Genomic DNA, 23,597 nt, shown 5'->3' with positions numbered 1-23,597 from the left:
GTGACTAAAACTGGCGACCAGTAGTACTTCACAGCTTTTGTCTCGACGATGAACCTGCATTTCGCTGCATTTGATTTTATAACCATGTCGTAGTAGTATTTCTCAACCTAATGCATTGCTGTACATAGATAATTTTTTTGGGGGGATGAAACAATCTCACTTTTGTCCACAACTGTAGAACGTTATCCACATGCTTCTGCATTTCTATGGACGAATTTAGGGTGGGTATTTTAAAAAAAATGGAATCAAATTGCCGCATAATTGTATAATTACTCGCGCAAGTCACCAAATGTGTAAGTTGCAGAAGCAGATAACAGTATAACACAACATAAAAAAACAGAGAGATTGTAGGTGCACTACAATGTGTAAGTCAATGCATTCCAAGCTTGAGGCTACCTCCAACACTAGTATTTATTACGTTACTCGGAAGACCATGAAGGCATCAAGATCTGAAACAAACAAGGTAGAATCCCCGAGCCTCTAGCCAAGAAGCCCCCGTCTTACAGCCTCTCAAGAACCAAAAGAAAGAAAGAGAGAGAAAAGAAGAAGAGAGAAATTAAGGAAAATAAATGAACTAACTAGGAAGACTAATTAGTAAGAAGCTACTAATTGAGATACCTAGAGAGAGAGATATATATATATCTCGGACCATGAAGCCTCAATTCCCCACAAGCTCACACCATCTGCGTCTTCCTCCTCCTCATGCTCAGCTCATGGAGCCAGCAGAGAGCTTAGCCAGCAGTGGGAGCCAAACGGGCAAACACATTGCCCAGTCTATCTGTGAGGCTTTCCTTCAAGCTCCTCACCTGTATCTCCTCCACAAATTGGCCACCCAATACTTCTACAGCTACCACTGGACTCCATTTGAGCTTAGGAGAGAGCAGAGAACACAAAGCTGTTCTTCCAGAGAGGAAGAGCTTAGTTGGAGCAGAAAGAAGCAAGCAGGAGGGACAGTGATGAGAAGGAGAAAGAGTTGCTTGCTTATATATAAAGGATAGAGGTGTGGAGAAAGTGGATGGTTTTAACAATGGTTGTGGCCTTATGGGGACAGAGAGAATGGGAGGCATGTTTGTGGGGGACTGCAAAACGCACTTGCACGGCTTCCGAGGCATGTTGGGGCTGATAAACAAGTGGAATTAGCAGTAAACAAACTGAATCAATGTTTATATATTGATGCAACCTTCTGGACCATGCAGCAGCAAGCATGTGTACATCTGTATTTTGGAGCAGGGAGAAATGGACCTTACAATGGAGGAGGACAGGGAGAAAGGGATCGAATGGGCTTTCTGTTTGACTGCACTGTCGAGCTGCCTCCTCTCTCTCTCTGCTTTTCTTGTGCTAAAGGAAAATATACTTTCCTGTCCATGAGAGGAGGGAGGAGAGGTGCACGATCAGAATGATTGATGAATGAGGAAAGCAAATAATGGCAAGCAGAAAAGACACTATGATTATCAAACTGGTCAAAGAATTCGACTAAAATATACTTGGAGGAACAGATACTACATATGTGGAGTAGGCTCTCCAAAGTCATCAAACTATAGATATGCATTGTCTGCTGAACTTGTTCTTCACTAGAATTAACCAAGTTTGCATATGTTTTCAATCAACTTACGCCAAGAGGATTTGTAAAGTTGGGAGGTTTGAAGGTCAAAAGTGATGATGACATTTATAAGAACATGCCCTTTTGCCTTTTTGACCTATTAAAAGGTAAATTGCAAATGTGACTGTTGCTTCTGATTTACTTCTGTAAATTTTTATGGTGTAACTTTGTTTATGGTGAGTGGGTGGATCACTCACCCTAAGACTCTAACAGTATGGTTAACTCTAACTAATGGTGTCTCAGCAGCATAACTAACTTGACTAGCTTCCTAGCTGCATGCATGGAGTTAACAATAACTAATTCATGATGCACCTTTATGCAGACAGTGATCGCTTAATTAAGGATAACTCATTGGGCTGTCAATTGCATCAACGTTAGTTAATCTTATTAGTGGTGATTAGGGTCTGTTAAAGCATGCTTAGGTCTGAACTTAAGAACACCGCCCATGTGCATGTCACTTATCAGCTCACCTAGGCATGGAAGCTTCACTCCTTTTCTTCTTTCACTATCCTTTTGTCCCTTTTCTACTGCATGCTGGAGTAGCATGCAAAGTAGAGGTAACATGCGCGTTTAGCTGCTCAGAGAACGGTCCCTGCTGCCTTACATTTGTGTATGTATATTGGATTACTTTATACCCTTCCTTTGCTTTGTTAATGCTTGATGCAAAAAAGTGCCATGTTGGTTTAGAATAGGATTCTCCCCATGATAAGAAGAGAAGCAGATGATTGTTTATAGATTGTTGATGACTTTCATGTTATGCATTGGAGGGAATCGCCTCTCCCAACAGCAAAATCTCGTGCTGCTCCTATCTGGAGTGCTGCCTCTGTACATGTCTCAAATGAAACAATGGGCATGTACTACTCCTAGTTAAACAGTAGATGAACCCATTAGATCCAATTGTTAATTAATTGCTTCAAGGAAAATTCCCTGTTAATTGGTTCTAGCTAGATGTACAGGCCAGTACAGAATGAACTACGTACTCCAGTATAGAACAATCCTGAAAACAAGAAAACAATAGGGGCTTTTTTACTGTGTCATTGAAAAGTACCTTAAGTTACTTATCAAAAAATTTTAGTATAAACTTTTGGTACCTTAAGGTACAATAAATAACATACTTTTTACACTAAAATATGGATTACCTTCAAATACTTTTTGAAAAATGGTAAAAAAGCTCAAACAATAATATCCGTATGTAAAAATAAGAACAATATAGTAGTATTCTGGTTGCCCCTTCACCACAGCACATCCTATATAATTTCATTGAAATAACTAGATTTCATTAAATTTTGTCCGAAAAGAAACACATTTTCCAGAAAAATTGAAAGCATTCTCGTGTGCCATTTTTGCTTGTGTACAACTGTCATTTCATAAAGACATGTCCTGCAGGGCAGATGCTACTCCCTCTGTCTCGGTGTATTTATAGTATTGTAGAGATAAAATAGTTAAAAACGAAATAATTCAAATACCGCAACTATTACTCCATAAATTAGCCCTTCATGGAGGGAGTGAGAGTATGTATGGTTAAAATGTATTGATATTTGAATATGAGGTGATTAATAGAACATCTATTACTCCACAAATACACTCTATATGATATAAATTTAAATTCTAAAAATATGCTTGTTATAAGACGGAGAAAGCAACACGGACCAAGAGTATTAACCAAGCGCAACCTGCCAAATCACCATGAACAACATAGGAGCAAGCAGGAATGACAATGAGTTCAGCGAAACGGAGCATGGAGGGCTCAGAACTCAGCACTGAGCAGGGGCTGCATGCATGGGCGTGTCGGCATGTGTTTAAGCAGCAGGGACTGGCACGCATGCGCCACGTCAGCACTGCCAGTATGGCACCGCTTGATCTGTCTATCATGCCTATGGGCATAACAACTTTAATACCTGCATATATGTGAGTATATATATGCGCGTACCATAAGGGGTGGATTTAACATAGAGTGGTGGGGGCTTGAGCCTCCGTTAATCTATTGGAGCTTATCCTTCTAAAATTCCATAGTAAATATCAATAGAATAAGGATTAAAACTCTATCAAACTTGTTTAGACCTCTAATCTTGATAGGTAGATCCGCCACTGCGCACCATGTAAGACACTGTTATCTGACCATAATCAGTGAATGATACCACTACCAACGATTACTTACAGCAGAGGAGTGTGCACGTTGTGTCAAATGCTGGAATGCATGCTGGCTTGCAGTCTTGCAGTTGCAGTAGCCTAGCTCGAACGAAAATTGGTTTTAAAGTGTACTGGTACGAGTATTACTAACGCCCCTTTAAATTTAGAGAATAAACATAGGAAATTTTTAAGTTTTGAATCCTATATTTTTTTCATATGACTATTTGAAACAAAGAATTAGATCTTATTGAATCCTATGAAATTTCTATGTAATGTTAAGGAAGAGGTTGATACCTCCTCATTTTTCTGGGTTTTTCTCGTGGACAAATCAAACCATCGTTCATGTGTTTTGCAATCTTATATTTTACACTTACATTTAAAAAAAAATTATGTTTACCCTATTCCTTCATTTTGCAATCTTCGAATACATACACACATGATTTTTAATTTTATACTAGTTAATTCTATTGTTTATACTATTAAATAGTTATAAAAAATCAGTTATTTTTTTATCTCAACAAATAACAGATCCATTGTCTTTCAAATGGGCCTAAATACATTAGTATGACATACAAACAGTGGCACATCTAGAATTTTAGTTAAGGGTATGTCCGTCTAAAAATTGTTCTATACAATTTGGTAAATCTATTTTAGCAAATTGGTGATAATTATAAAATTAACAACATTCAATATATATATATATATATATATATATATATATATATATATATATATATACTAAGTAACACATATTTGTATTTATGTAAGTTTTTTTTTCAAAATATGTATATATACCAATGTATACTGAGTATAGAGTGCAGCCAGTAGCTACGCCCATGCATGCAAGTGCAGTGTTGCATAAGCTTAACCTGTTTCTGGGGAGATCTGTACGTATTTCCCCGTCAACGACAGTATATGCTTAGCTCGTAGTAATTTTTACAAGCTGTTTAGTGGGTATGGGGAAGGAGATGTCCCCCACCAACGACAGAAAGCTCCATCCAGTGGTCGAAATTGATAGATTCTCTCTTACAACTCCCTTTTTAGGAAGCCGGATTGGTTGCCTGCTGCCAGTGCTCAGTAGTACACTGCACACTGGCGTGTCGACGTGCTCTCTCGTCAATCTGATCAACGTTAGGCGATCACTTTACACTGCAAGTATAGTACAGTATGATTTTTGCGACAAATCGAGCTAGAGCACAGCTGTAGTGCCAGACACGATACAAAAATCAAACGATGAAAGATATCATAGCACTAGTATTGGTAAAATTCCATATTAAATAACTATATTACGGAGCGACGGCAGATAAAATGTGCCGTAACAACCACTGTGTTCATGATCGGCAAAATCTAGCCACCGAAAGGGCTCATCATACTTGTCTGCCACGCCCAAGATCGGCCCCGGCCAGGCCATCAACTTTATGATCACGGCCTCATTGCGAGTCAGCCTATCTCTCACAAGAACATAACGTGAGCCACACATAAACAATGCCAGCTCTCTTTCAAACCGGCGCCGATCGAATTGACGAATTCCGAACGATGTGAACAGAAACTAAGCGTGCCAGCGTAGCGTGCATGGCTGCTGCATGCTCCTGTCCACCACGCTGGACATACGTCATGGGCACGTAACATGCTGGGGCAGCACAAGTTCGTCGTCTTGTTTTTTGGCCTTGGGAAAGAAACCATAATTTTCTCCGTTCCATTCTGCTCCAAGCAAAGTGAGTGTGCGTGGCGGGCATTGGATGGAGCAGCTAGGTCTGGGAGTCCGAATCGACGGCGCACCGGCGAAGGAAAAGGCAGTATTGTGCGTGGTACAACTCCGGTAGTGGCTGGCTGCGACGGTGGCCTACGCGAGGATTGGGGAAGTGCCAAGTATAATATGCGCAATCATTGGGTACTCAACCCCGCCCCCGACACGCTGCCGCCCCGCCCCGCGACACGCCAGCGGCGCGTGCGGCGTGGAGGGCCCCGCGCGCGCCGCACGCGAGAGAGAGGCGCGGTTGCTGCAGCTGCTGGTGGTGCCATGCATGGTGGGCGCGGGCGCGCGACGACCGCGCGTGGCGCCGGCCGCCTTCTGCTCGCTTCTTCGGTGGCCGGTGCGTTGCGTGCAGCGCCACAGCAATCGCGCCGTTGTCGCTGGCCGGTGGGTGGTCACCTCACCTCACCCCACCCAAACCGCACGCCCACCTCCGGGCTGCCGCGTTTCGCCGGGGAAACCCAGCGGCACGGCACGCCCGCCGGCGCCGCGCGGCCGTGTCACTCGCGGAAATTCGTGACACACGGCATGGGCCGAGTTGTCATGATCGGATGCAGCACCTACCTGGGCCAAAGGTCGGATGGGCCTGACGTGTTGGAAGAGGGAGAATGAGAGATGCAGCGGTGGCCCAGCGGGAGTGGGTGGGAGACTGCGAGTGATTAGTACCACCTCGCGAGCTATGGCGAATGAGTAGATGAGAACAGCTATAAGAAGAAAACCAGTAGGATGGATGAAGAGCACGCAGCTGCGTGGTGAGCACATAGCGAACTATTCTTTCGCCTTTTACTAAAAATACCGTGTGCGCGCCACATATCTGATGAGCACCAACAAATTAATCTGTTAAAATTTTTTCGTTTTGAGATATCTTCCATCCGTACGACGGACAACTAAATCAGTTAGTTAAATTCTGTGTGGAAAATATACTTAAAGAAATCAATCTGTTAGAATCCTATTATCGTAATTTTATTTTGATACATATTGTTGTTTCTTTTACTGTAATTTTTTTCCGGAATAAATTTTATCCTGTTTGTACGTTTTCATGTGAATTTTACAACGATTGGCTATGAGTGTTTGCAAAGTTTCTTGGAATACTTTCCTAGTAAAAACCAATCTGCTAAAATCTTATCGGAATTTTGTTCGTGATACATTTCTCTTTTTATCTTTTCCTGTACATTTTGTTTTCCGGTACAGAATTTTATCCTGGTTGTGCGTTTTCATGTGAATTTTACAACGATTGGCTAAGAGTGTTTGCACAAGCAAAGTTGATAGAGATTGTGGCGACATATTTTGTGCAGCTCGACGCTAACGTTGATGTCTTTACCTCAAAGCTGGCGTGAAAGGACATGTCCTAAGTTAAATTTAATTTTAAAATTAACACGTATAAATTTGTTGATTTGTGCAGCGGGATATAATGGTTAGCCTTTGTTTTTAATCATTAACACGTATAAATTTTGTCCATAAATTATTTTAAATTTTTAATCGTTAGTGAGTCTGTTTTGTTTATGCTCATGTCAAACAGAATAAAACTAGCGAAATGTCGTAAGCATTGTGGCATATACGATGAAAGAACACGTCTGAAGCAGAACAAATGGAGCGAAAACAGAATAAATGGAGTAAAATGTCGTCAGTCTTATGGCACTTGACAAAGACATTGCCTTCACCCAGATGCAAAAAGGATATGCCGCAAAGCAGGCTATGCAATAAGCATTCGATCTGTTACACTGGAAAGGATTATACATGTCTCGTTTAATTGAGCAACAAAAGCTCTATAGTAGCTCTACTAATGATTAGACAGACTATCACATAGTTACGGGCATGGCTAATCCTTAAATTTCCAGCAATCAGGACGAGCTAATAGTAAGATTTTCCATCTCATTTACTACATCACCATCTATCTCCACCTCTAGAGCTCCCAGGGACTTCTCGAATCTTTCAAGAGCTAAATAGGCGCTCTCAGGTGAGCCATTAAGATTACTAATTTCCCTTCGCATCGCACTAGTGCCATCATACAATCTTTTCACTGAGGAATTCATCTGAGATAAGTCTTGTGGTGGGTATACAGATGCCCCAAGATCGTTAATCTGGTCTGCTGCATCCCTGCAACAGCTCCGCAGCTTTTCCATTGTCTCAACTTTTTCCTCATTAGCCCCGCTTCGGTTACCTGAGCTCTTAAGCAAACAAGTAATGAAACGAATCGTTTCTTTCACCACAACAAGAGCGTCGGACGCCACAGTGACAATCATTTTGGCAACGGCAATCTCCTCTTCAGTGAAGTCCTCATCCAACTCAAGATCACTTGACAATTCATCTCTATCAGAACAACTCGTGGTCTCCACGGCTCCATTGGAGGATTTTTCAGCAGTGCTATCACCAGAATCACCAACCGGTAGTTCTTTCATCTCCCGGAGAACATCCTTCAGATACACACCTATCTGAGTCATGGCTCGTCCTATGGCAACACAGTTGTTTGTCGGTACCTTGTTGAGAGCAAGACAAGCTTCCCATACAGTTCCAGTCACTTGAGGTATAATTGTTTTCCGGTCAGGACTGCGAGATTCTGCGTGTCACAGAACAGGTGTTAGCTTAACTCTAGAAGCAAAATTAAACTGCAAGGCTAAAATCTGCACATGCTAGTAACAGTCTCTCATACTACATTTCTATTCCCGTGTTTTTCTGCTTATCCATTTATGCCATAATGACAACTAAAGGCAGAAAATGATAAATTGTCCTTCTCGCTTCAGCTGTAAGGAAATTAGATCAGTAAGTCCAATTATGAAGGGTTTTTTTAATACATTACTTAATTCTAAGTGACTATTAGTTTAGCAATCTATAGTTAGGAAGACAAAAGGGATCAACAGACAATAGAAGGTCCTTATGAAAAGTTTTAGCATGATGTTTTTACATACCAAAAGCAGAAACAGCTTGATTGAACAATGAGAAGCTGGAGTCAACAACACTCTTTGCAGAACTACAGATGGATTTGTGAAGTGTGGGTCCTGCGCCAACTGTGCTGCCATGGCAACCCAAGAGGAAACCCTGCAGGATGTTGAAATATGCGACGATGTTCTCCTTCAGCGTTTCTACATCAGGCAAATCACCGCTCCAGACCATTCCAGCTGTATCAGAAAGAGGCATCAGCGAACAGTGACAAAGGTTACATTATCGCAGAGACGGTATCAGTATATTCGAGCTGTACCAAAAGCAGGCATTAGCAAACAGCGACAAAGCTTACAATATAGCAGAGACGGTATCGGTATTTCACACAACATCAATTGGACATTGGATTTGCTACTGTAATCACTAGCAAGAAAAATAATTGCAAATAGCCAAGCAAATAACATAATTCTACCACATGCAGCAGCTAACCATTACATACCGCTGCTACATTAATTCCTCTCCAATCCTTTGAAAAGGGCAGTCTAGACAGTCCCTTTGAAAACAAACAATTTTTCTAGCAGGCGATTGTTTCCGCTGAAACTAAACAATCCAAAAACACACATATGTTTCTCCACGCTAATTTCCGCAAGTGTGTGGTCCGATCACCTAAGCGCACGAAACATAACCAAAGAAATCGATCATTTCTAGACGTACCAACGGTAGCCTGCCGGGAGACTTGCTCGCCGAGCTTGACGACCTGGGACCACTCCGTCCGCTCCAAGCCCCCCGGAGCCGCCTCCGCCATGATCTGAGAATCCCAAAGCAAACAAGCACGCCGCCGCGCCGTGAGTTGCCGTGGATTAGAGCCGTCCCGTCACCCGTGACCACCGGGATAGACTCGGGGTGCTTATCGTACCTGGAAGGTATCGTTGATGGTCTGGATGTGCGACTGCAGGAAGCGGGACAGCTCGCCGCTGCCCGCCGGTTTGTTCGCTGCTGCTCTTTTCTTCATCATGGCAGTGGCCGCCGCGTCGCGTCGCGCCGGGGATCCGGGGTTGGCCGTGCGGAAAGAGGTGCGAGCTGCGGCGAACGGGCGGCGGCGGCGGCGGCGGCGGCCGCAGGGTTTATTCGGTTAGGGCTTGGGCTTCAGACGTCGTGTCGACGTGGGCGGTTCGATTGACGTTAAGATGCGTGCTAGCCTCAGTTGAATTCGCATCGATAGGGGAGAAAAGGTCAGGTTTAGAGCAAGGCTAAGTAATCTTCTCATCAATAGTAATTAGTTCTTCATTAGAATCCATATATCTCTCTTATAAAGTTTTTTCCTGTGCCTAAGCTGGCTATAAACTTACAGCCCGCTTATACTCTTCCCTCCTCTCTTTCTTCCACATAAGCATTTAGTCGGTTTATAGTCTGCTATTATATTTGCTCTTATGCGTCTTACATATGTGTCTTCCATAATTCAGATAAAAGTTGTATTTATTTTATCATTCCATGTTGTGATACCAAGAATATTTTCTTTCTCATCAAACAACTTTTATACAGCTTTATTTTATTATTTACCTACTATAACTTTTATGCCACTTAATCTCACAACAACCATTTTTTTTATACTACTCTCTCCGTTTTTTATTTAACACACCGTTTATCTTATTTTTAAAAAATATATACAAAATTATAAATATTTTTTATTGTTCCTTTAGTAATAAATTAAATTATACTACAATAATTAATACTTATATATATATATGTTTTAAATAAGGCATTTTTTGTTACTTTAGTAATAAATTAAAATATAAGAAAATAATTAATACTTTTCTATATGTTTTAAATAAGATCAAACGTGGACAGAAATTCAACAGCGTAAAATAACCAGGGTACCATTGATACTTGATTTTTACACAGGGTACACAGTCCTTTATACTATGCGACATATGAACTAGTAAAATTCAAGTCACAGGAGCAAAATCGAGTCATGATAATATTTCACTTATTACCAAGCAGCAGCCATCAATCTTGCGAGGCAACAATTGGTTGGTTATTCCTGTGAAATGTAGCTGAAAATTGCTTTACCCTAGGATTTTAAGTTACATAGTTGCTCACCACATATGTACAAATTCTATCAGGAGGAAGAAAGAAGCAAGTTTGCAGGGGTTCAGACTTCAGAGTCCAAAATCTTTCGAAAAACTAATCCATTAGAGACGTTTTCTATGATATTTCAGGTGGTTCCTCCAGGACCATGCAAGCAAGAAAACCACAAGTGCTACACCCACCGAACTCCAAAACATGATCAGCCAGGTAGGCATTGGATCATGAAACAGCCCTGGAAAAATTACAGAAAGTTAGGCACTTGTATGTACGTTCAATTTCCAAATATACAGCACAATCACTAGGAATCATGATGATAAAAATTTCTCCAATGAGATGTCCATTGCTTGCTAGAGCCTACAAGTGACCAATGAGAATCAGAACTCAGAAGAGAAGAGCTCACCATGTCCAAACTTCATGCATATAAGAAGCTCTAGAATGCATATGGCCAGAGATAGCCAGCAAAAGGCCCCGACCTTCTTCACCGGTTTGCTGATGTGACCAAGATCATGAACAAATATTAGCAGCAGAAAAAGAAAAAAATTGCAAGGAATGCTCAATGCTATGGAGCGTGAAGGGAAATTCGGGAGAACCTGTCTTGTAAGTAGGAGTTGTACTCACGAATGGTTGGAATAGCAATCAACCACCATAGGATTAATCTGTACACGACCAAGGGATTCCTCGGAGGGATCCAGAGGCAAAATTTAAGAAAAAATGTGTTAAGCTCCACTGTCATGAAAACGACGCACAGGAACAGCACTTGAACGAACCGCAATGGCCCCATGAAAGGGTACCATTGATCCTTGTCCCATTGTGCAGGGGTGAACTGGCTCAATGATCGTTTGACCTGCACACAAGTAAAGGAATAGGGTTAAACTGTAAATGGGTCCAATCTAACTATGCAGTCTGAAGAATGATATAGCTACAGAAATGTGCGTGAGATATAACACACTGAATGCCAGAACGGGATACAACAAAATAAATTATGAAGTCAGGTATCAATAATGGCAATTGACAGTTTGGAGTTTGGACAGAGCAACAGAAATGAATAGAGTCCCACTGGGAAAACCTCACATGTTGTTTGGCGTACTACAGACAAGAAGTCAAAGTGATTTACTTTTGCTCAGCAGCTGCATCGTTATAGAATGCTGCCATGGACTTGGTTGTAGCAAGAGGCTTTTGTAAGCAGGGTTTCACTTGTCGTTTCATAAGCCGAAACCGAGCGCCAGATATAGCATGATTCAATGATAATTACGATAAACGCACGAAAACCGTATGAATTTGAATTCAAATTTTTTTGAATAAAATCATCACGGTTTTGGGGTCAAACCGCACGGTAGGGAGCAATTATCGCGTGATATTAGACGATTATCATGACAGTTTTGTCAGTAATGATAATAGCAGCGTCTGGGACAATAATCACGACAATTAACGATAATAGTGGCATCTAGAACGATAATCACGGCAGTTCTTGCTATATCGATAATCACAGTTTTGTGTGAAACCGCGTGATAGTAGCGATATATCACCACGATTTTTTTTTGGATTTTTCTTCCATTTTTTTCAACATTTTTGAATTCTCGCGATATTACCGAACCAAACCACGGTTTATCGTTATAGTGCCCTGATGGTATGGCCGATTATCGTGGCAATACTCGCGATGTTGCAAACCTTGCTTCTAAGTTGTAACTCAAAAAAGAATCCATGCAGTAATTCAGCAGGTACCAAAAAAATCTGGGATCGGAGCCATGACTCATGATGAATAAAGATTAGAAGAAAAATCCTTAAATAAAAGTGTACTGACCCATTTTTGCAAATAAAAAACTACTGGTCTGTTCGGTAAACATACCTTACCCATGATGCTCCGCTGGCGGCTCAGTCCAACCCACTCATATGTTTTACCATCAAAGTAACGGACTGTATGCATCCCCGCCCAAATACCTAAATACAAACATCAACATTTCAGTCAAAGGATTTAACTAGAGCTGAAGGCATAAAATGTGGAGTGCTCATAGCCTAAATGCTATCAAATGTTTCAGTAGCTTTTATCCAGATAAAAAAAATGTGCAGTGAACTTCAAAAGATGTTCAAGGACATCAATATTACATAAGCTGAGCATTAATATCATTATGTATTGGCCTATTGAAGAGAGCAATTTGAGCAAAGACGTTGACAAAGAATAATATTACTTTTTTATTTCAAAAGGGAGTCTTATGTGGCAGATTTATTTTTTTAACTGGCTCTTGAAAAAGAAATATTGCCATGAAACTTTTTTGATGGGCTGGCCGAAGGAGGCCAGCCTTCTAGACATGAAACTGACAAAAGAAGATAAAATAATTATTACTTCAGAAACAGTAAGTGTTTAATGTCAGCACTATGCATGTGCATCAGGTCTAAGTTTTCTTCTTTAAACTTTCAGATACATCACATCGATATTCTTTTTCTATATTATCATGTTCAGTTGATAGAGTTAGATCCAAACAAAGAGTATAAAATTATGCAAACTCAAAACACACTGAATTATTTTAATTTGCATAACTTTGTTTTAGCAATGAATTTAGGTTTCATCAATGTCATTAAATGTAAAAAGAAAACATGAAAGTCAGCTGTCTCAAATTGTCCTACCAAACCAGTTGCAGATCAAGATATCCAAGATAATACTATCCCACCAGCACTCATTAAAGTTTGGCAACATGTGTCTGAATGTAAGCTGCAAAAGATAATAAGCATAATTCCTTGTTAGATTAGAGATAACAAGATAAAAAGAAATCATCTTCCAAAGAGTATCCAGATATAACCTCCATTGACTCGAAACCAATCGAGAGGACCCATAGAAGAAGCTGATTTCGTATCATTACAGCCTTACCCCACCAACCCAGGATATGGGCAACTACAAATTCATCAAATAATGTATCCTATACAAAGATCAAACAATCAAATATGGTGGTGTAATGACAATGATAGTGTTGCATTAGTAATAAAATCAGGGCATTTTCGTGAAATAGGAAGGTTCAAATGGAAAATCATACATAAATATTTATGAACTTGCTTTTAGGGTTTTCCGGAACATACAGACGGCAGTCAGCTCCATAAGATCTCTCTGGTAACTCTGCATTAATATACATAAATGTTTGTCAGCACCATTTCTTCTACAAGTTTAATTTCCAGTGCAAAACCTTTTGATGTAAAGATATACCAACTCCAAGATCAGGGTAAAGGTGTTTCATGAACTGGCGAGCATCATCGCGATTCTGGAAAACAAGCAAGAAATAATAATTACAAAATAGAATCCAAGATGTACATGTCTTTGCATAGTTGAGGCGCTGTACCCAGAGTCCTAAGAAATGCCATTTACACTAAATTAATATAATTGAATACTCCCTCCAGACAACAATATAGTTCTCCCTATGTCAAATATTTTTTTACTGGAGTAGTTTGGATACAGAACTGTAAGTTTGTGTTTGCTTAGCTCTCAAGTTTTATTTCTCAAATAGTTGGCGCTTAGTGTACCCATAAGAATTTCCCAAATAGACCTATGAATAATAGACTTTTCCCGCCATTTTCTCTCATTTTACGTGCATGGGATTTTATCGAAAGGGCATTTTTGTCATATTTATTGATGTATGAATTTCTAAATAGAAACAACTAACCTGGAAAAGAAGAAAGGTTAGTGCTACAAGGTAAACGACAGCCAGTCCATGCACCAGGCGCCAGACAGCGGGATGGGGCCTAATAAGTATCCTGTGACAATATTGCCAAGACATTGAATTATCATCATGCAAAATACCAGAGAAGCACAGCAGATTTACAGGTTCTCAAATTGTTGTGAAGCCAAGGAGATAAAGAAGACAAAAGCAGCAAGTACAAAAACAGTGTGAGAATGCCACTGGTATTGGGTCCCTCAAAGTATTTTTTTTCTGTCGTCATTAAAAACAACCTGACGGATAACAAGCCCTATACTTTTATAAGAGAATTGGTTACTGCATGGTCTCACTCACAGAGTCAGTCGTGGGGCACCTATTCTGAAGGAGCAAACCTTCAATTTCCCCACCCAAAGCAAAATGTCTGACAGCGACAACCACTGCACTGCTATAGCTCCCATTGTTTGAATTACATAAGAAAGTGGGGAGGCTAACTCACGTTGAAGGTGCTTGCAGAGTGCAGTAAGCAAGGAAGACCGCAATCATAGCCCAGACACCCCTGGAGAGTGTCAGTGATAAATACATGAGTCAGTGTCACTCTCTCCCAATCATTGTGCAATGGTGAGAGGAGAACAGCTCAAGTCCAAAAGACACAATCAAAAATAGAGAATTAACCAGAGTTGCCTAGGATGATTGCATCACTTTCCGCTTTTCCAGTAAAGAAAAAAAATGTTTTCAGTCATTACCTCTTAATCGATGTCGCGCTGCTGTGAGAAGAAGCACCCTCTGGATCAAGAGCTCCACTTGCCCAACTAAAATGAGAACATCATTGAATATGAAGTCAGACAGCGCCACGAGAAAGTGAAAAGGAGGACGCCCCCAGCAAGTTTCACAACAGCTCTACAGCCTAGCATACTAATGGTTGTTTCTGACACTAAGCTCTATGCTTAATCCTCTCATGAAGCAACAGTAATAAAGTTCTCGGTGAGCCCATTCTACAGTTAAAAGGACAAGAGAATGCACTTCCCATATACTAGTAATTTGCAGCTGCTAAAAATGGGATGACAAGGAGCCATGAGTGAATAAATGATTGTTACTAGTAAAAGATTTGGCATGAGATTCTTGAACAAGATTCCGATCCTCCCAAGCCCCTCGAACGTACAATTGTTTGCTAGCTTTGCTGAACCAGACTGCCATGCTTTCATGTCCATTCAATCATTCAAAATCTCTCAACATGCTTGCACAAAATCACTAAATTTCGATCCCAAAAAATTCTCCTTTAACATGGAAAGTAAATCACACAAGTACATGTTCTGCTTTTCAACCCTGACACTGTTGATGCACCTGATAGGCATATAGCCCTAGCATCTGTTGAATTGTACTTGCCCCAACGCAAGGCCTTAGCCCTTAAGTCACAGGCATCAACGAAGAAAAAAAACGATTTTTTTCATCTTAGACATGGGTGAAAGTTGATTAAGGAGCACTTACATTAGAAGGCAAGCACCGACAAGCAGCACCGAGATGGTGTGCGGCTTGTAGAGCCACGCCGTCCAGGGGTCGTACTCCTCGGCGCCGCCATCCGCCGCCGCCGCCGCCGCTGCCAGAGGCCTCCTCTCTTCGCCGTCGCGATGCCTCGTCCTCTGCTTCACTTCCATGTTCCGTTCCCCAACAGAGGCCGCAGAACCGAAGCCGATGTGACAGCCTGACAGGAGAAACTGCCGCAGCGAACCCCTGACAGGGGCAAGAGGCAACACGCCAAACCAAGCGAAGCACCTGCGTAATATAGCCACCACGGATTGTCGCGCTCGGGACAGAGAAGAAAGAAAGAAAGAAAGAAAGAAAGAAAGAAACGTAGGGGGAACAGGACATGCAGAAGCAGCAGAGCGAATAAGACACCAACCAACAGGTTAAGCCCGAGAAGCGAGAACCCTATCGACGCGCCGCACGCGGAATCGACGCGCCGGAGATCTCGGGCGGCCGACAGCGGGCAGCGATCGGCAACCGCTGCCGCGCGTGGGGGCAGGAGGAGGAGGAGAGGGAGCGAGGCGAGCGAGGGACGAAGTGGCGCTCTCGTCTTCTTTAAAACAGGGGAGAGAGAGAGAGACAGAGAGGAACACGACGACGATGACGAAGGGGGGTTGGTTTCCGTCGCGCGCGGCCACGTAAAACGCTCCGGCCAACGGGGAGAGGGTGGGGGGCTCGCCGTCCAACGCCGCGCGGGTGCGGCCGCGGCGCCACCGATCGAGAGGAGAGCCTCCGCGCCGCTCGCGCGGGTGGACACACCTGTACCACCGGGCGCGACTGCGCGAGGCGCGATGGCTGGGCTGGCAGGGTCCCGGCCCGGGCGGGGGCAAGAACCAAACCCGGTACGGTTTATTCGTCGCCGAGTTCCAACTACCTCCGTTGTATCGTGCGTGTTCTATCCAAAAATTTCATTCATCGCCGTGTCACGTGGCCGGCGAAACACAGTTGTCCGGTGCTGGTGGGTCGCCGTGGTAGCTTCTGCATTACGGCGGTGTCGCTGGGTTAAACCACGGGCTTGCGATCTCGTTTTGGGTTAAAAATGCAGCGGGGCGAGTTGACGAATTTCACGTTTAATATATCTCGAACGAGACTTAACAAACATTAGGGGTAAAAATATGCATTTAACAAAAAGGCCTTGAGGGTGTAGTTTAAAAGAAGGAACAGTTACTTAACCTTGTTTTTAAATCTCAACTAACAAAATGATCTTATTCATTTTGTTCATATGAACCGGGTTTTCAAACAAACCAGGTGTCTGATCTTGTCCCGTCAACCTTTGTTGTCGATATAGCCAAAAAATAAATTGTTGCCCTTGCTTATTTGTCTGTATTTTATTATGTTAATTGAGATAGCACTTGTTCATTTATAAATATGTGCATAAAATTGAATTGTCTGAGATATATATGATACGTTATAGAAAAAATTAAATTATTTAAGATATTTTTTTAACATTTTGCACACATTTGAATTATCAAAAATAATTCAAAGTTGTACAAGACGTATCAAATATACCTCAAATATAATAAAAAATAAATTTCTTCATAATGCTTCACATATATCTCAAACAATTTAATTTTTTGCACATATTTACAAATAAACAAACCATATCTCAATTAATATAATTCTTTTACATTTAATTCTTTTATAGCCATTTAAAAGTACAAATGATTGAATTAATTGTCGTAAACACATCGTTTAAAGTGATTGAGAAGGGTAGAAAAAGAATCCACAAACCAACGATTACGGCGTGGTGAACGTGTGCTACATGGGATCAGCTTTCGAGCAAACAGTCACAAAATTTCAACAGGTTCTGACCGTATCTAAACACACTGCACACCGTTTTGTTTGTTGTACTTTGTAAAAACGATCCGGTCTAGATTCATGGGCAGGGCAAACAAAAAGACGGCAACGGGGTCCTCTTCAAACAAGAAGGACAAAAAAAAAAAAAGAAAGATGGAACAGCGTTTAGGTAATATATATGACGATGAGATTTTGCTGGATTCCGCTTGTTCGTTTTCTCGGTTCGCCGCGGGTAGCAGCAGCAAGCAGCGGATAAGGAGAGGAGGCGACGCGCGTCGCGTACGCGGTGCAGATCGAGAGAAGGGAGAGGATAGCGCCATGGCGGGTGGCGACAGCCGCGGCACAGCGCTGCTGGCTGCACGATCCGCGTCCCGCGCGATCCGTGCCGTACGTACATGCGTGCGTGTCGTGAGAGAGCCGCGTCCCGCGCGGCAACGTGTTGGGCCGCCGCGACGCAGGTGATCACGGCCGCGGCCAACGTACTGCGGGGTCGAGGGCCGGCCGTGCCAATTTGACCGGCACGAGGGCCGAGGCGACGACGTGGTGCGGGTCAAATGGTGTCACACCGTCGTCGTCACCTCATCATCTCACCGGCACTCGCGGCGGTAACGTGACGACGAGTGGAGTGGACGATGGTGGTGCTTCTGCTGTGCTCTGCTGCAGCGGTGGCGAGAGTTCATTCAACGCAATGTGCAGGGAAAGCTAGCGAAATAGAGATAATGTTATGGGTATTTGAATTTGGTTCGGATGAGTGAATATATGGTAAAAATTCATAAACTTTATTTAAAAATATTTTTGAAAAGGGTTCCTAGGAACCCCTTCGTACATGCAGCGTCGCCACTGGCAATGTGCAATATGTGTTGATGTGTTCTATGTGCAATATGCATGCGGCCTGACTGAGGTGAGTACTCGCCTTTTGTTTTAAGAGAAAGACTTTTTTATCTTTAGTGTTTTTTATTCAATAAAATTTTAATTTAGTAATTGTTGTGTTGTAGTTTAGTAAAGAGGAAGGTAAATAATTTGGGATTTAAAATCATAGAAAACAATTGTATTGGAGTTTAAAAAGTGAACGGGATTTTAGCCCTTTGTAACTTCCTATTGATCAAGTGAAGCTGGTTAACAACAAGAGGATCGACGTATTTACGAACGAAAAATAATTTTTGAATAAAAATTTTATATCCATATTCTTAGCGATCTAGAGGTCAATGCTGAAAAATAAACTCTAGTGAAAAAACTAACATTAACTCTAAATTTAAGATTGAAAAAGTTAAATTTTAACTAATAAACATAAGTATAAGCGATGAAAAAGGTCCCTTTATAGGGAGTAGTCTTTAAAGGGGAGTAGTGTTGTTGGTCGTATCAAACTACACTCTAAAATACTATGTGCACATGCCTGACGCATACCAATGGTTCGTTTGGATGTTATTGTTTTTAAATAAGGGTAAAATTTAAAAATATGGTTTATAGAATAATTTTAGATACATTTTTAATCATTAGCAATTATTAGAGTTTAGGTAGTGAAACCGACAGAAAGTAAAACCCATATATATTATGCCCTCTAGTTAAAAATATTTATCATTTATGATAAGAATTGCTTAAATTTCTAAAATTCTTATCATCAATATTTCTTAAATGCTTTGTTTAGATACAAGACAAATGATACACATAGGTTTTCCTCGAAAAGTACAATCATAATATCATAAACTTATTAGATATTTTAAATTTATTATAAAACAAAATTGATTGTTGGAATGTTAAAGGATTTCAAATTTTGTCCTAAGCGATAAATATTTTTAATAGGAGGGAATAGTTTTGAAACCAAATAATCACTCCAGAAGGATGTTTGGTCTTTTTTTTAATATACTAATGTTTATAGAATTAAGGGTTAAGTGAAAATTAAATGATTGGTAACAGTGATTGGTTGACATGAGTATGTAGGTGGCGATGTTCTTATATTGATGGATAAAATTCAAACTCTTGATGTCCTTGTATTTTTGATAGACTGAGTAGTAAATTCCAAAACGCAATAAAGCTTTTGGAGAAAAACAACAGCAATTAGATCTAAAATTGATGAAAAATCTAGGGTTCTAACCATCTAAAATTAGCAAAATTATATATTTTAGAGTGAATTGCACTTAGGGTTATCTTTTGATAGTCAAGTTTTATTTTGGATCATACTTAAACCCTGTCGTTTCACTTCAAACCGGTTAAATTTGTCACTATTACAGTTTAGACCACCTAAACAATATGTATAGCCACATATGACCTCACCTTTGGTAAATATATGAAACGCACATAAATGAGGTTTATCGTCGGTCTACTGAAGCCAACGTGTTCGACTTTGTTTATATATACTGAAAAATTATTTGCGATAATCCAAACCACTATGACGGTAAGTTTATTAATTCAAATTGAAAAAATTGGTTTAAGGGCAGTGGTGGATCTGCCATGGAGGCTAGGGAGTCTCACCCACTAACGTTTGTGATACCACGTATACCCCCATTGAGACCCCACTAAATTTGCTGTCATAAGTTTATAAAAAAGTTGCTAAAATTCTTTCTAAAAGTTGAAGAAGAGAGATATAGCCCTTACTATTACTTTCTTATGAATCCAAGTACTGAGTATCAAGCAGATGATAACCACGCCGAAAGATGAACACGTCAGAAAGGTGCTCCAAGTCCTAATCCTTCCACAAGACCACAACACACATGTTGCTAATAAAAATCTGGCAGCAGTATATTCTTCTAGGCTTTGGCATCCAATTCTTCCATTACAACATCAGATTCTTCTTCTTCTACTCCAGTGCCAAATTAAGTGCCATCCAGCAATGAACCCTAGCAGGCTAGCAAACACAACCCTCCGGACACTAAACAAACCCCGATGATCAGCCGCTTTTATCACCTCCATTTGTTAATTAAGCTTCCCAAGGTCAGCCCTCTTCTCTCGGGACCCGAGCTGCAAATCGTAAATCAACCAAAAAAAAAAGTACTAGAACTTGATTCGCACGAGCTGAGTGACAACCTCGCAGATCTGATTTGCATGTATACAGCGCATGCATGGGGGGCATCACAGTGGACCACGTACGTACGTACCCTACGCATGAATGAATGGAATTTGTGTGTGATCTGATGAGCTGATAATGCAAGCAAGGAACCTGATATGCGTGGTTTGATCTGGAGATTTGCTGCCAATTTGGCAAAGCAGCAACACACAGCCTGCACACACGCTCTCCTCACCAATCGACAGCGCGATCGATCGGGGACCAAATCGCGGTTGGAAATGGACCACGAGTACGTGCCCTCGATGCTACAGCTACAGCCGAAGAAGATTCTTCGGTTGTCCCACTGTATTTTCTTTTCTTCAGAGAATGATGACAATGATTTGAAGGTTTTTAGTGGATTTGGAGTTTGGTTGGGCGATCGGATCATGATCTCAGCCGTTCTGATATCGTATCTATATATCCAAATTTGGTTTTGGCACTGCTCGTGGAGTCTGTTTGAAATCGATCGGCAGATGATGATCCGGTCATTCAGATATGAGGTGTTCAATCGAGAAGATGCTCGTTCAGATGGACAGAGAAGCTGATGCTGTGATGCATGATGTGTTTCTAACTTTCTCCTGATTGCTGAGTCACCAGTCATGGACAACACAATGTTGATGGCACTGCTATGGTGTTTGATTTAAAATGTGCTGCAATGATATTTTGTCAAGTCGACGACTGATCTGTCGGTTTTTTCCCCCCAGCGATTTGCAACTGTCGTAATTGATCCGACAGTGAGCGTTGTTCATCTCCTTAGCAGTGTAGCACGGTCCAAACCTTTATTATTTTTCACTTTCAGTGAAACAACCTCTGCATTATCTTCAGATTTATCACAAAATTAGACAATTTTTTTACTTCGAGAAGACAATGAAATAATTGTAATTTGCACACCAAAATGTCATTCAATTATTCACCAGCCTGTAGCATAGCCCGGCCCATGAAAAGATGTATAAATGGGCCTTTTATGGGCCTAAGTGGGCCTCTTCTGGATCAAAAACAATTCCAAAATGAGGCCTGTTTAGTCCAAAACACCACCACTCCCGCATCGCATCGAGCCATCAACCCACTGACACTAAACCCTAGCCTCGCCGTCGCCGCCATGGCCGCCTCCCTCCTCCGCTCCGGCCACCGCCTCCTCCTCCGCCACGGGCGCCTCACCCCAGCCTTCTCCACCGCCGCGGCGGAGGAGATCATCGACGTCCGCAAGCTCCCCACCGACTACGACCCCTCCACCTTCGACCCCACCTCCCCGTCCCGCGCCCCTCCCTCCGACCGCGTCTGGCGCCTCGTCGAGGACGTATCCTCCCTTACCCTCGGCGAGTCCGCCGCGCTCTCCGCTCTCCTTCTCCGCCGCCTGGACATCCCTGCTCCCCCCATCGCCATCCTCAACTCTGCCGCGGGCCTGGGTGGTGGTGGTGGCGGCGCAGCGGCAGCGGGCGCCGCCGGAGAGAAGGCCGGTGGGGCGGCGGCGGCCGAGAAGACGGTATTCGAGCTGCGCTTGGAAGCGTTCGATGCGGCAAGCAAGATCAAGGTGATCAAGGAGATCCGGTCATTCACGGACCTCGGCCTGAAGGAGGCGAAGGAGCTAGTGGAGAAGGCGCCCGCGGTGATCAAGGGCGGCGTGTCGAAGGAGGAAGCCCAGACGATCATCGAGAAGATGAAGGCTGTCGGTGCCAAGGTCGTCATGGACTGATCCGCACATCCATTTCAATTTTCAAGGTTAGATGCAAATTTCCTCTGATTCTAGATTCAACTTAAATGCACAGATGATTGATGTAGTTACTCTATATGAATAGACCTGTATGGCAATGTATGATAATAATCGAAATCATTTAAAAAAAATATGATCCTCATAGTGCTCTACTAAGCATCAATCACATGTAATTATGAGGCACGATGTAAAATGTTTATCTTGTAAATTTTTCATGCGGTGAAGCATTGGATACAAAATTAATTAAAACTTGTGAAGTTGTTCGCTTCATTGCCCCAAAAAAACTTGCGAAAGCTAAAAAAACAGAAAAAAAAAACACCAAACATGGGTGATGCCAACTTTTCAAAAGGTATATGAGGCTGGGTGTTGTTTAGTTTGATGTTTTACCAAATTTTAGTATAAGCTAAGACTAGAAAGTTCTGGAACTACCAAAATTTGATAGGGGTGTGTTGGCAGTGGTACGTCTAGTTTGTTATCTTGCCAAATTTCAGAAAGGTTAAAGATGGCATTAAAATGAACAAGCCTATATAGTTAGGGAAATGATTTAACAGGGCCTTGAGTTGGTTGTCTATACATGCATTAGAGCCTTGGTTGACATAGTTGCCGTATTGATTAATTTTTTTGCTGGCTAATATACTTCTTTATATTAGTTGGAAGCTAACCTTATGTTTTATTTATGTAATTGTAGCGCATAATGCAAGTTTTAAATCTGCAGTCTTTGCTCAGTGCAGGGTTCACAATTTTTAACTGGGTTTTCTCATGGTTGATGCAGTTTGGGATTCCAGTGTTAATATCAGATGGGTGCATGCAGTCTGGGATTGTAAATGTTAATTGACATTTTGAAGGCCCAGCTAGCCAAGTATTCATGCCATCATGTGTTTCTCTTTGTTCTGTTGATGAATTTTCTGCCACTAACAAAGAAACATGGAATAATCTCTGTTGAAAAATGAGATCAACGGCCTGCAGAGCTCTGGAGTGTTCAACCTTGAGTCTGAGACTCTTTGAGTGTACAACATTGAGTATTTTTTTGTTGACCTCACCGGCTGTATATGTAATGGACCATAGCTACTGAGCTACAAGCACGATATGGCGTTCAAGTCATTATCATCTGCAAATGTGACATGATCTTGTGGTATGACATGGGTCGTATGGACATAGAAAATGCATTTATGTATTTCTTTTTTGAAACGACATGGGTCATGTGAACATCAACAATCCACTTATGTATTTCTTTTTTGAAACGATGTAGTGCACTGCTTCTGGCAGGAACCCCTAAGATGACGATGACTGGTCCAGGGAGTGCCGAGTCGTCATATAAAAAGGGTATGGTAATAGGAGTGTGGTGAACTCTAGCCATGAGCCAAAAGAAGAGAGAAGAAAATGTTGTACATTCAGGTCGCAGGTCAGGTCAGCTAGGAGTGGCAGCTGCCATGTGGCTT

The 23,597-nt window shown here is 41.8% G+C and overlaps 3 protein-coding genes and 1 non-coding gene across 7 annotated transcripts; 2 read left to right on the top strand and 2 right to left on the bottom strand.

Moving 5' to 3' along the window:
- The first annotated feature begins 6,225 nt into the window (after nt 1–6,225).
- Nucleotides 6,226–6,347, top strand: LOC121054584. Its single transcript, XR_005811972.1, has one exon. It is a non-coding gene; the product is annotated as a U5 spliceosomal RNA (small nuclear RNA).
- A 725-nt stretch (nt 6,348–7,072) lies between these two features.
- Nucleotides 7,073–9,536, bottom strand: LOC102701270. Its single transcript, XM_006655510.2, has 4 exons — nt 9,277–9,536; nt 9,075–9,168; nt 8,390–8,599; nt 7,073–8,040 (listed from the first exon to the last, which is right to left on the bottom strand). The coding sequence occupies exons 1-4, from the start codon at nt 9,373–9,375 to the stop codon at nt 7,325–7,327; spliced, it is 1,119 nt and encodes a 372-aa protein (XP_006655573.2). The 5' UTR covers nt 9,376–9,536; the 3' UTR covers nt 7,073–7,324.
- Nucleotides 9,537–10,333: 797 nt separating this feature from the next.
- Nucleotides 10,334–16,426, bottom strand: LOC102712813 (CDP-diacylglycerol--serine O-phosphatidyltransferase 2). 2 transcript variants are annotated; one of them, XM_015837849.2, is made up of 13 exons: nt 15,987–16,426; nt 15,575–15,859; nt 14,833–14,898; nt 14,586–14,645; nt 14,096–14,186; nt 13,642–13,696; nt 13,475–13,554; nt 13,244–13,360; nt 13,071–13,155; nt 12,295–12,386; nt 11,039–11,292; nt 10,849–10,937; nt 10,334–10,680 (listed from the first exon to the last, which is right to left on the bottom strand). In XM_015837849.2, the coding sequence occupies exons 2-13, from the start codon at nt 15,739–15,741 to the stop codon at nt 10,553–10,555; spliced, it is 1,284 nt and encodes a 427-aa protein (XP_015693335.1). In that variant the 5' UTR covers nt 15,742–15,859; nt 15,987–16,426; the 3' UTR covers nt 10,334–10,552. The 2 variants fall into 2 exon arrangements, with proteins under 2 accessions (XP_015693335.1, XP_015693337.1); XM_015837851.2 differs by lacking the exons at nt 14,586–14,645; nt 14,833–14,898; nt 15,575–15,859; nt 15,987–16,426 and adding an exon at nt 14,444–14,569.
- Nucleotides 16,427–21,490: 5,064 nt separating this feature from the next.
- Nucleotides 21,491–23,595, top strand: LOC102700998 (50S ribosomal protein L7/L12-like). Of its 3 annotated transcripts, none has more exons than XM_040524240.1 (2): nt 21,491–22,166; nt 22,885–23,595. In XM_040524240.1, the coding sequence occupies exon 1, from the start codon at nt 21,547–21,549 to the stop codon at nt 22,138–22,140; it is 594 nt and encodes a 197-aa protein (XP_040380174.1). In that variant the 5' UTR covers nt 21,491–21,546; the 3' UTR covers nt 22,141–22,166; nt 22,885–23,595. The 3 variants fall into 3 exon arrangements, with proteins under 3 accessions (XP_040380174.1, XP_040380173.1, XP_015692695.2); XM_040524239.1 differs by having other exon boundaries at nt 22,890–23,594; XM_015837209.2 differs by having other exon boundaries at nt 22,931–23,582.
- The last annotated feature ends 2 nt before the right edge of the window (nt 23,596–23,597 follow it).

The sequence above is a fragment of the Oryza brachyantha genome, chromosome 5, assembly GCF_000231095.2.
Source record: "Oryza brachyantha chromosome 5, ObraRS2, whole genome shotgun sequence".
Classification (NCBI taxonomy): Eukaryota; Viridiplantae; Streptophyta; class Magnoliopsida; order Poales; family Poaceae; genus Oryza; species Oryza brachyantha.
Note: the sequence above shows the minus strand (reverse complement) of the source record. Positions and strands in the feature narration are given on the sequence as shown.

What these genes read in the sequence shown, in the direction of transcription:
- LOC102712813 (XM_015837849.2), bottom strand. Translation starts at nt 15,741, where the DNA reads ATGGAAGTGAAGCAGAGGACGAGGCATCGCGACGGCGAAGAGAGGAGG. An exon ending in TAACCTTTCTTCTTTTCCAG is followed by an intron (nt 13,697 to 14,095) that starts GTTAGTTGTTTC and finishes CTTGTTTTCCAG; the next exon opens with AATCGCGATGATGCTCGCCA. An exon ending in CTTGATCTGCAACTGGTTTG is followed by an intron (nt 12,387 to 13,070) that starts GTAGGACAATTT and finishes GTTTGTATTTAG; the next exon opens with GTATTTGGGCGGGGATGCAT.
- LOC102700998 (XM_040524240.1), top strand. Translation starts at nt 21,547, where the DNA reads ATGGCCGCCTCCCTCCTCCGCTCCGGCCACCGCCTCCTCCTCCGCCAC.
- LOC102701270 (XM_006655510.2), bottom strand. Translation starts at nt 9,375, where the DNA reads ATGATGAAGAAAAGAGCAGCAGCGAACAAACCGGCGGGCAGCGGCGAG. An exon ending in CCATCAACGATACCTTCCAG is followed by an intron (nt 9,169 to 9,276) that starts GTACGATAAGCA and finishes TGGGATTCTCAG; the next exon opens with ATCATGGCGGAGGCGGCTCC. An exon ending in CTCCCGGCAGGCTACCGTTG is followed by an intron (nt 8,600 to 9,074) that starts GTACGTCTAGAA and finishes TTTCTGATACAG; the next exon opens with CTGGAATGGTCTGGAGCGGT.